Source organism: Colletotrichum siamense, assembly GCF_013390195.1.
Source record: "Colletotrichum siamense strain Cg363 chromosome Unknown KSG_Cg363_contig02, whole genome shotgun sequence".
In the NCBI taxonomy this organism is placed as follows: Eukaryota; Fungi; Ascomycota; class Sordariomycetes; order Glomerellales; family Glomerellaceae; genus Colletotrichum; species Colletotrichum siamense.
Window position 1 is genome coordinate 5,389,838 of NW_023501015.1, and position 12,214 is coordinate 5,402,051.

The 12,214-nt window shown below is 38.8% G+C and overlaps 3 protein-coding genes across 3 annotated transcripts; 1 reads left to right on the top strand and 2 right to left on the bottom strand.

The window, feature by feature from the left end:
- Window positions 1-912: 912 nt before the first annotated feature.
- GSTO1 (Glutathione S-transferase omega-1) lies at window positions 913-1,755 on the bottom strand (the record flags this gene model as incomplete). The annotated part of the gene is made up of 1 exon (XM_036635256.1): window positions 913-1,755. The coding sequence occupies one exon, from the start codon at window positions 1,753-1,755 to the stop codon at window positions 913-915; it is 843 nt and encodes a 280-aa protein (XP_036498974.1).
- Window positions 1,756-2,216: 461 nt separating this feature from the next.
- CGCS363_v003408 (Non-reducing end alpha-L-arabinofuranosidase BoGH43A) lies at window positions 2,217-4,009 on the bottom strand (the record flags this gene model as incomplete). Its single annotated transcript, XM_036635257.1, has 2 exons — window positions 2,217-2,344; window positions 2,407-4,009. The coding sequence occupies 2 exons, from the start codon at window positions 4,007-4,009 to the stop codon at window positions 2,217-2,219; spliced, it is 1,731 nt and encodes a 576-aa protein (XP_036498979.1).
- Window positions 4,010-10,447: 6,438 nt separating this feature from the next.
- On the top strand, window positions 10,448-12,192 carry PbP450-1-1 (Cytochrome P450 monooxygenase 1; the record flags this gene model as incomplete). Its single annotated transcript, XM_036635258.1, has 5 exons — window positions 10,448-10,522; window positions 10,588-11,385; window positions 11,448-11,762; window positions 11,813-11,979; window positions 12,033-12,192. The coding sequence occupies 5 exons, from the start codon at window positions 10,448-10,450 to the stop codon at window positions 12,190-12,192; spliced, it is 1,515 nt and encodes a 504-aa protein (XP_036498978.1).
- Window positions 12,193-12,214: the final 22 nt, after the last annotated feature.

Consider the following 12,214-nt stretch of genomic DNA (forward strand, 5'->3'; position numbering starts at 1 on the left):
GGGAGAGTGTCTTCTCAGCAACTAGAGAGGTGGCAGAGGCATGTCTTACCCTCATGGGGGTCAAGACTGGTCTCCTTGAGAAGGCAATAGAGGCATGGCGGTTGGAACGAGTCCATGTGTTGATAAGTGGTGCGCGGGAAGACATCTCAAAGACAAACTCTCGCTGATAATTTGGGTATACTGACTAGACTTGCAACTTCTTGGTTCAAAGAAGGTGCGCCTTCTTTATCATACAGTGTATCGTGACAACCTGACAAACCAGCCATCCGATTCGGAACTCCTCTTCCATTACGAACACATGATCACTACCCCCCCTTCTCTTACACGTCCGCCGGTACCCAATGCGTATACTGACTGATCCAGGAAACTCGAGCCTTGACCAGGGCGGTAGTTGGGCTGCCAGCTTATCGATACCCCGCTCTTTAACGCGGGGTAAGATAGCCCATCTGTCTTGGGTCTTCGTATCACAAGATAGGGGTGCATGCAGCATGATGCCAAACGCTGAGCTGAGATCTAGACCCCCAAAACCAATCGGCCCCTAAATCCGATGGTCTTGAGTGTGGGGTAGGTTGGCGTTTGGGTGTGGCCGGTAGCGCCTCCGTTGGTGCTGGGCACGACCGGGAGACGAGACCGACGAGTATCTGGAAGTATCTCCCGTTGTCAGTTGACTCGGATCTGAGATACTGCAAGCGGCGCAGCAGCAGGGTCCAAGGCTTATCTCGATCCTTCCGTGACGAATTCAGTAAAGGAAGGGATGGCTCTGTTGTTGTTTAGTCACGAATATCACTTAGACCGGGCCGGCATAGAGACTATAGTTCGATGCATGATTCAGTGTGTATGAACATGGTCCGTTCCGACAACGGCGACTGACAGGGGTTTCGAGTTGATAAGCCATGCCTCTGAGTTGGTTTTCTAAGGCATTCTCTTACCACCTCTGGTTGCCTGGCCTACTTCTGAATTTGTCTTGTCCTCTGCATACCTCTTGTACACATCAATGTAGGCGTCTCTGTCGCTCAGCGTGTCTTTGATGGTTTGTTTCCCTTCAACAGCATCATACCATTGGCGCCAGCGCTTCCAAACCGCATCATCTTCGCCACCCTTTCCTTCGTGTGGCAGTTCAAGCCCACCGGGCTTGTAGTGGTCAAACAGAAACAAACGCATCGCCCATGGTACCAGCATAATGTCGACGAGACCAAACGTCTTCCCCAAAAACCAAGGACCTTCAGGGTCAAGCTCCTTAGCGAAAGTTTTGAGATGACCCAGGAACTCGCTGCGGGCTTCGTCGATGGTGAACTCCTTCTCAGGAGTATGCTGGATGAACTTGTAGAAGGCTGGCACAATGCGCGAGTTGATGTGATCGATCCACAATCGGCATCTCGCCCGTTCGTACGGCTCCTCCGGAAGAAGATGCGGTCCGTAGTTGTTGCCCGCATAAGCCTCTTCTAGGTACTCGCAGAGAACCGTGCTGTCGTACAGCGGCTTCTGCTCGTTGCCCTTCACGTCAACCGGGACAGCCAGAGTCGGAACGAGCCCACGCGGGTTCAATCTGAGGAATTCTGGGTCTTTCTTGTAAGGGTTGATCTCGATGTACTGGTATGGAATTTGCTTCTCATGCAGCACAATCCACGTGCGCTGCACAAATGGGCAGAACCAGCCAGCGTAGAGTTTCAGTGCATGTTCGTCTGAATGCTTGGCGACGAGTCGGGCGGCTGCACCTGTGGCGTTCGGGTAGATTGATGTGTCAACGCTCGGCATTTTACCTGATGCTCTGTTCAGACTGCGTTATCAGTTGAGATCCGGTGATGTCTATGAAAAGTTCCGTCAACATGTAATGAAGAGGAGTTGGTTATGGTGTATGACGTGACACCAATCATGACGTGATGGTGATTTGGCAGCGCCGAGTTAGTGGGGGGCCGAGCGGCAGCTGTCGGTCCAGTGTCGGCTCCGACCGATGCAGTCTGATCCACTATCGCCTAAATAGCACAGCTCTTTGTATAATCAAAAGACTTGCCGTCCGTGACAAATTGTTGTCGAAAGATGGTTACTAACAGCAATAGCAGAACAACTAGTAGTAGTAATTACAGCTCAATATGAGAGCTAGCTACAACAGTACCTAAGCCTAGGTATTTAATTGAAGTACACCCAGGGCGATGCTGCCTAACGCAATGCCTATGTAACTGCTCGCCTATTAACTGATGTAATTTGGCTTACTAGACTCAGTTGACTGGTACAACTTCGTCATTGTCTATCTTCTGCGCAACTTGAGTGTATCTCCATCGGCTGAAGTACGCCGGTGTCTTGCCCTCTCCGCCATTGTTCGTTGCATATGCTCCGACGATTGTGCCTATAGTAAAAAGGATTAGTATAGCAACCGTGAAAATCCGAACCAGAAGCAGCTGTACTCACCAGTGAATGGACCGCTACCTCCAGAGACGATCAAACCGCTTGCAGATCCGATTTGAACGTACTCTTCGGGCTTAGAGATTGGAGCAGCTCCGAAAACGTACTCAGAGTCGCTAACAGCCGATGCGAATAGACGCACCGGATCAGACCGCCAGGCTTTTGGAACTGGGAGAACTACCTCCTCTGGCACGGTGATGTTGGGCTTTCCGAATGCTTCGACACGGAATCTGAAGTGCGGAGCCAAAGTTGTGTTGGAGCAACCTGGCAAGTTGACGATTCCAAGATCAATGTGCTGAACCTGGGTCAGGAACACCGTGACGCCTGCCTCTTCCTCTTCGACCTCCGGCTTGAAGTCAACATCGACGGTGTAGTTGAACAACGTGGCACTCTGTTTGCGTGCGATGAAGCCGAGGCCATCCTCTTGAGGATTGAAGTCTGGTGTCCCCGAAAGATTGACGGGCGAAGGCGATATTTCAAGTGTATGCGGATGTCCATCGGGAGAAATGGCAAATAGGGACTCTTTGGGAGGGCGCCAGAAGACGAAATGCCTGGGGATATCTGAGCCGGGTGCGAAGTCGACAACATCGGGCTCGTCTGCCCAATGTCCATCCCCTGGGATATTCTTGTTTGTTGGAGGTAGTGGTCCAGTCATCGTGCCTCGCACCCTGTCCAAGACTGGCCACTCGCCCTCGTCCCAAGTGACGGCGAAAAGGACTGTCTCTCGCCCCATAGGATAGATCTCCCATGCTGGTCCAGATCTAGTGGCAAGAGCAACGCCCCACCAGTTTCCAGACGCATCCTGGAACAGGTCGGCATGTCCAACCGTTTGGAAATACTCGTCTGTGTTTTTGGCAGTGAGGATCGGGTTACCTTCAAAACCTTCATAAGGCCCTCCGATCTCCTTTCCGCGAGCAATAGTGACGGAGTGATTTGTCTCTGTACCGCCCTCTCCGATCAAGAGGTAATAGTAGCCATCTTTGCTGTACAAATGAGGTCCTTCCGGATTACGGTCTCCAGTTCCATTCCAGACCTTGAGTGGTTCCGTCGCAGAGCCTGTCGTGAGATCAATCTCGCTAATGTAGATTCCCGCAGCAACGGACATATACACCTTGCCAGAATCCCAACAGATGTCTGGATCGATGTCGTTTGCCGGATTCTCGATGTGAAGGGGACCAGTCCAAGCGGAGTCGTCGTACGGGTCCTTCGTCGTGAACAAGAGAATCTTCGGCCCCCAGCCTTCAAACCACGAGACGTATGATGTGATCAGGTAAAAGGTTCCCTCATGATATCTAATGGTTGACGCCCAGATGCCCTCTGACTGGCCCGAGTTTTTGTACAGGTCCGGCAGCTGATTCGCCTTCGTCAAAGCGTTGCTCGCATGCTTCCAGTTGACCAAGTCTTTGCTTGCGTAGACGGGCACACCAGGGAAGGCCAAGAAAGACGACGTCGTACAGAAAAAGGTATTATCCAGCTCTTTGACGAAAGTGCAACTGGGATCCGAGTTCCAACCGGGCAAGATTGGATTGTGGAAGGTCTGGTTGACCTCCGCCTGGCCGTGAGTCGCCAGCGTGACTACGAACAGCCCTGCGAGGCTGGAGAATCGCATTGAGTTGAGATTGGAAACGTAGGCCGTGGAATCTATGTTTTCAATCCTACTTATTAAGTGTCTTTTCAAAACCTAGCGATCTCTGCATTATCCGTCATTTAAATACGGTACTTATCTTACCATGGTCCATTGAGTCGCTCCAATGAGACGCTGGATAAGCCGCTCAAAGTACCGCTTGTCGGTTATCTTTCTAAGTACATACGAAACCGAGAACGAGACAAGAAGATATTCCGCCAATTCCACCGCCAGACCGGCAAAACTTCGACGGCAGTTCATGGTTGGCGAGCGGGGTTGTAGGTGAAATGGTCGAAAAATCGATCGCACTCATTTGCGTTTGCCTTACCTGAAACCCCTGTTAGTGTGCGATTTATTGCCCCTCTACGCTACTTTTTACTATTAATAATAATACTATTAACGTTAATTAATATGTTTTTTAATACGATTTAGGCTTTTTAATACTATTTAGAGTATAATATAGGTATAATATTATAATACTAAAGTAGGATAATAATAATCCTACTTCTATATAATTAGTATAGTTATTAAAACTAATAGTATTATATAAAAGTAAGAATATCTCTTTTAAACTAAGATTTATACTAATAAAACTAATAATATAAAAATCCTTTTTACTTATTTTAGTTCTCTAAGAAGAAAATTATAAAAGAGAGCTTATATTATATTAACTTTAATCTAACTTAAAATATATTATTTTTAATAAAATAGCTATAATAAAAAGCTTTTAGCTAATTATAAAAAGGATAGTAAAGTTCTCTATTAGCTTTAAGAGAAGTAAAACTAGCTTAATTAATAGGAAGTATAATAATAATTAGAACTCTTAAAGTAAAGTAAATATAAAAAGAAAAAGGTTTTATATTAATAGTAGTATATATAAACCTATAATTATAGTTATTACTTAATAGCTTTAGCTATAAATAAACTTTATAGATAAATAATATAACTTATTAATACTAAAAATAATAGAGGATAGTATTAATAAAATTAAAGAGATATTTATAAAATAACTAAAAGTTAATAATATTAAAGCTATTATTAAGCTTATAATTAAAACTTCTATTAAGCTACTAATTAATCTTATTACTAAAGAGGATAACTTATTTAATAAGTATTTTTTACTACTTCTATTATAATTATTACTATTATTATTACTTTTTATAGAGATTTAAGTCTATATAGAGATTAAGATTATTAAGAATAAAATTAAGATATAACTAAACCTTAAACTTAGAGAGTTAAACCTAAGTAACTTCTACTTAGTAGTTAACTATATTATATATAATATAATTTAAGACTTTAACTATAAATATAAGTTATAGTATAGTAATTACTCCTTTAAGTTTCTCTCTACTTAAGTCTCTTTTACTTCTAAGTTAAACTATTAAATAGTATTCTTAAAAGAGATATTCTATATAAACTTAGAAAATATTAAAGTATTATAATTATAGCTATTTAATTATTAGTAATAGCTTACTAATACTATCTCTAATAATAATAAGAAGAATAAGCTATTATAAATTAAAATTCTTATTAACGCTATAATAAAAGAACTTAATTAATATATATTAGTCTCTATAAGCTACTATTATAAGTCTTAATAGTTATTTTTAGTACTATTTAGTATAAGTTCTATTTAAATAAACCTCTCTATTAGAGTAATATTAATTTAAAACTCTATTAAAACGCTTTTATAACTAAATATTACTTTATAAACTTTATAATAGAATAATAACTTTATTAAGCCTCTTCTTATTAAGCTTAGTAATATTAGTAAGCTATTATATTAATAGAAATAATAAAGTAACTTATTATTAATTAGTAAGTTAAAATAGAAGTTAACTTAAAATATTTATTAAGCAATCTAAGCTATATATAGATATAAGTTAGGAGTTAAGTATATTAATAACTATAATAATATTACTAATAATTATTATATATCTTAACTTTTTACTTTAATAAGGCTACTATTATATCTTTAGATTAGTAAAATATACTTTATAGCTTAAGTAGAAACTATAGCTAAAGGATTAATAATTATTAATAAAGCTTTAGAAGAGATTATTATAGATATAACCTTATATTATAATAAATACTTTATTAAGACTAAATTTAAACTATAGAGTGAGATTATATTAAAGTTAAGAAGTAGTAGAAGTAGTAGAAGTAGTAGAAATAGTACTAATAAGTTTAATCTACTTCTTTACTTAAATATTATAAACTAAGTAAATATTTTATTACTACTACTATATTATAACTATATACTATTAAATTTTCCCTTTTATAATTATATTTCTACTTAGTTATTATTATTAATATTACTACTAATAAAGCTATTATTAATACTACTATAAGCTAAGAAGTAGGATTTACTAATTTTATCCTTCTTACTACTTATTCCTTAGATTAAGCTTATATTATAACTTCTCTATAAATATCTATAGTATCTATAGAGAATAGAAGAGATAAGAGATAATAAATAAGATATTAATCTCTATATTACTCTTAATATTATCCTATAAGCTTATTTTTAACTTAAATCTTTCTAAAAAGTATTAATAAATTAGTTTAAAAAGAATAATATCTTTATAAGTATTATAGAGGTAATTAGAAACTAAATTAAGTAGTTCTTACTTAAGTAGTATATTATAGATTTAATAGTAGAAGATAGTTTATATTTATTATTTTATATTATTAAAAACTAATTAATTTTTAAATAGAAAATATAATACTTCTTATTAATATTACTAAATAAGATCCTCTTATTAAATAAGATCTTCTTACTAAAATAATTAATTATATTTACTCTCTTATTATATCTCTTATTTAATTACTTAATAATAATAATAATAATAAGCTTTAATAAGTAGAATAAAGTTTTTTCTTACTTCTTTATAATAATATAAAGATCTTAATTTTAATAACTAATAGTAATTTATCTAATAAATAGGATATACCTCTAATATTATAGCTAAAGAGAAATATATTATAATTAAAGCGTTATAAAGCTAATTAATTATTAAGATTAAATTATTTTTTTTATATTAATATTATATTATTTTAAGCAAAAGAGGCCCTTAATAGTATTAAAATTAAATATAATTATAACTATAAAATTAACTTTATAATAAGCTCTCCTCTCTATTAGCATTTTTAACTATTTTAATATAAATACTATAGTAATAAAAGTGATTTAAAATAATATTAGTATTATTAGCTACTTTAAAAGTATAGTTATAAAAGAAATTAGTAAAGAAAGTATCTATTACCTTAAGTTATTTAAATTATATAAATTACCTCTATAAGTAACTTTTAAGGTCTTTAAAAAACACTTTAATAGAGTTAAAGTCTAATAAGTATATAAGTAAGTATAATAACTTAATATTATACTATTAATAAGCTTCTTCTAATAATCTCTTATTATACTATACTATATTATCTATAACTAATACTAACTTTAAGCTAAGAAATACCTCTATTTTTAGTAGTATAAAGTTCTTAATCTAAAATAAGAAGCTATTAGTATCTATATATCTAAGATAAATAATATAATTAAGAAGACTATTAATAGTAAGGGCTAATAAGATATAATACTATATATTTCTTTTTAGAACACTCTATTTTAATAGCTTTATACTTTTTAACGCTTAGCCTATATATCTAGCATTACTTTAATAATTAACGCTACTCTTATTAATAAAAATAAATATATTAGTAGTATAATTATAAATTAATATAATATATACCTCTTATATAGCTTAGTTTTATTACTAAGTAATATACTAAATCTTCTTCTTTTTCTACTAAATCTTTTTAAAGTAATAAGAGATTACTAATATAGATATAAATAAATTAAACTCTTCTATAAGAAAAACCTAAACTTTATTAAAATAGTAGTTAGTTTTATTATATAAGAGCTTAAAAATTACTTTCTTATAGATTAGTAATTTCTTATAATACTTAGAACCTATTAATTAATATAGTTTTAGTATATCTCTAAATACCTCTTATTATTAATAATAAATCTAAACTATTATAATATTATATTTAATAAATTTTATAATTACTTTATTATTAAAGTAGTAAATAGATAATAACTCTTTTAGCTAAGCTTATTATTTACTACTTAATAACTTTAGTATTATTTACTCTATAATATTAATATAATTTTAATTAAATATAGTACTAATAAAGAGAATAAATAATAAGAGGGCTATATTATATATACTTTATATTTTTAGATAGGTTTAGTAATAAGATCTTTAGTATTAATATAATTAAAGTACTTTACTACTAAGAGATAGAATATAGTTATATAAATATTATACTATAAAAAGAGGCTTATTAATAATATTAATAGTTAATTTATATTTAGATTTTATAATAATATATATTAATTTACTAATAATACTAATAAGATAGATAATAATAATATTATAAGTCTTAAATTAATATATTTAGTAATAGTTTTACTTACTTTAACGTTCTAAGATATATACTTAAGAAGAGTTAACTTTATAAAAATAAGTAGAGTATTAATTTATAGATTCTAGTAAAAGAAAGCTCTTCTAAAGTTATTAATAATTAATTTATATAATAATTCATAATAATTAGCGTTAATTAACGCGTTTTTAGCGTTAGTATATACGAATAGGTAAAAGTAGTATAGAGAGGTAATAAATCGCGCACTGATAGGGGTTTCAGGTAAGGCAAACGCAAATGAGTGCGAAACCCCGCATTCACCCCCGGAAAACCCGCCGGATGGCGTGCCGCTGGACCGTCGCGTACCGGAATGCCACCCAATGACCTCATCCGTCGCACTTAATGTCCGCGTACTCGGATCTAAACAAGCTTCGAGTATTTATGGAGACTCGCATTTTCGACGAAGAGGTTGTATGTACAGTAACCGACAAACCCATTGTCGGTCCTGTTCAGACCAGGCTTAATGAGAGCACCAATCAACCCAAAGTTTCAAACTGAGTTGTTTGCCGTCTCATCGAAGCGACCCTTTGAGCCTTATAAACATGCCCTGCCCAATCGCTGTGAATAAGCGATTCAATTGTGTCAACGCAATGACCATAGTTGAAGGGTTGCCTTCTCATGATCAGACTCTTGAGTGCTATACTGCCTAGAGCCTTTCTCCGCTGAAAGCACACCATCGTCTGATCTCCCACGCGTTGATCGGGACTGTCCGCTATTGCGTCTTGCAGTGTTGGGATAGAGACAGCCAGGCTGGTCTTAGGCATGACTCTCATCTTTGCAAAGGTTCTGAGTTAGCTGATGGACATTTTCGCCTTCTTCAATCCTTCAACATAATTATGCTTGGCTTTTTGTTTTCATTCACAAACTCTGCATACTCCTCATGCAGTGTTCATAGTGCAAAACAGTCAATGCTGTTCACCGATCGTGTTTCATTACACTAACTCAATGATGATGATCGACGAGGTTACACGAATCAGCCGTGGGCCAATCATATGCCTGTCTATTGATACGTCTCTATCTCATGCACATCTGAATCAACAAACACTTCTCAATTGGAAGCGAGTGAATGCACTCTAATAACGGCGGATGCAGCCTATCACGGGCGAGAGATTTGCAAGTAACGTTCTAAGTGCCTTTTGTTTGCTGCCAGCCGGTTAAACAAGGTATGACGCGTCCGAATCCCATGAACCAGTAAGCTGTCAGGCGATGACACCTGCGTCTTGGAATGTGGAAGAAATCCCTGGGAAGTGCTCAAAACCTCGCTCACCGCTCCATTGACACGCGCAAGCCGCTTAATTTGCCACTGAATCGAATGCTTTGCCGCTTCCCAAGAGGATGTCCTGTCTAGGAGTCTTCATATCGATAACTCTAGAAATCTCATTTGATTAGCGGCGGTGAAGGTCATGATCTCGCTGCGACGTTGATGATGCTGTCCACAATATCATCGTCAAAATCGCATGTGGCTCATCAATCGTCATACAACATGCTGGCGACTCAGGTCCCACAAATCCGTGTTCGCTTTGAACTGCCAAGGATGACCTAGCTGCTGCCCTGCGTAAATTGCAGCCACGCTGCGAGGCTCGTAACGGCGGCACTTGCTGGAAGAGTGCGACGTACGTGCGGAGAAATGCCACGGGATCTACCATCCGAGCTCGTCCCGCGTTTTAATATGGTTCCTGCATGCATGAATGTTAGTAAATCGACGGACGGGATTGGTCCGGAGTGACTGAATACACCGAAACGCCCATCCCAAGAGCCTATACTCCCTGTGCATTGAGCAGTCCATCCCATCTACAGACGAATTAGGTGCAGTTCCGGGAGGCAGAGGTGTGTTTGTTGGGAGACTTGGGCGAACACGCGTTCGCTATATAATTTCTCGAGAGTTTTCACCTTCATCACCATTCAGGCGGGGTCGCTACACATTACACACTGATACTCACGATGTTGAAGGCAGCCGATCTCACGGGCGCGCTCGCGGAGCACTACGTACCGATCTTGAAAATCATTCTTGTCACAGTAAGTGACGCAATCGGGTGGCATTGAGAGGCTGATGGGCGAGCTCTCTAACCAGCTGTTGACAGGCTGTCCTTTGGCAATTGCTTCAGGCAGGATACAACGTTTTCTTTCATCCCCTCCGCGACTATCCTGGACCTCTACTGCAGCGTGCTAGTTCTTTGCCCTGGGCGTTCCAAAATGCCATCGGAAAACAGGCTTTTCTCACTCAAAAGCTGCATGACCGGTACGGGCCCGTCGTTCGGATCAGCCCGAACCACCTGTCCTTCACACAGCCAGATGCGTGGAAGGAGATTTACGGTTTCCAACCCAGCAGCAAAGGATCAACTGAGATGAACAAATCCAAAATCTTTTCAGAGACTGTGGAAGAACTGCCCAAAAGCATCATCAATGCCGATCGAGAGGAGCACCAGCGATTGCGACGAGCGCTGGCTCACGGCTTCTCGGACGCCTCCATGAGAGAACAGGAGGGCATGATTATCAAGTACATTGACAAACTGTCTGATAGACTGAAAGAGTTCGCCGACGATGGAACAAGCCCTCAGAACATGGCGGGCTGGTATAACTGGACAACCTTCGACGTTGCGGGCGACCTCATCTTCGGGCAATCATTCCAATGTCTCGAACGCGCTGACTATCATCCTTGGGTGGCCTTCATTTTCGGAGCGATCCGCTTCGGCTCAGTCATGACTTCCGTAAAGTACATAGGCTTGAACTTTGTTGTGCAGGCCTTATTCAAGATGGGTGGAATGAAGGCTATGAGCCAAGTGAGGGAGAACACCGACGAAATGATGCAGAACAGAATGAGCATGACTGACGATCGGAATGATTTGTTCGAGGGACTTTTGAAGAGGCGAAAGGAGTGGGTAAGTGTTATTCAGGCCCGCTGATTACATGAGACAGAAGCTGACCAATTACTTACCCAAAGAACCTGTCTTTCGACCAACTCTCTGCGAACGCACTCATTCTGGTCCTAGCAGGCTCAGAGACAACCGCGACCACTCTGTCAGGCACCACATATCTCCTACTCACCCATCCAGAAGTATACGAGAAGCTCAAGAAGGAAGTCCGATCTGCCTTCAAAGATTCAAGCGAGATCAACATTGGCTCAGTCAGCAAGCTGTCGTACATGTTAGCGGTACTCAACGAGTCACTCAGGCTCTATCCACCGGTGACCTCAGGTATCATCCGAGAGGCGCCAGAGGGCGGGTGTCGAATTGGTGGACAACACATCCCTGAGGGCGTAAGAAATCCAAACCCGAATCGAAATCATAGACGACTAACGATAGACAGACACTTGTTGAGATCCAACAGTGGTCCTCAAACCACAGCCCCGATAACTGGCCAGATCCATGGAAGTTTGATCCTGAGCGCTTTTTGGAGAGTGAGAAGACAAATGTGAACCGTCTTGACTCTCTGCAGGCGTTTAGCGTGGGACCTCGCAACTGTATTGGCCGCAAGTAAGTGTCCCTCTGCAACCTCGAACGTAGTGCTATTGCTGAAGTTTGTGTAGTTTGGCATATTCCGAAATGAGAATGGTTCTAGCCAGGGTTATCTTTGACTTCGATATGGCTTTAGCCCCAGGAAACGGAGATTGGATCAAGCGGCAGAGAGCTTATGGACTCTGGGATCGGGTCCCTCTCAACGTGTACCTGAAGCCGGTCGCGCGTTGAGAGAGATTCTCGCTGGAATCAC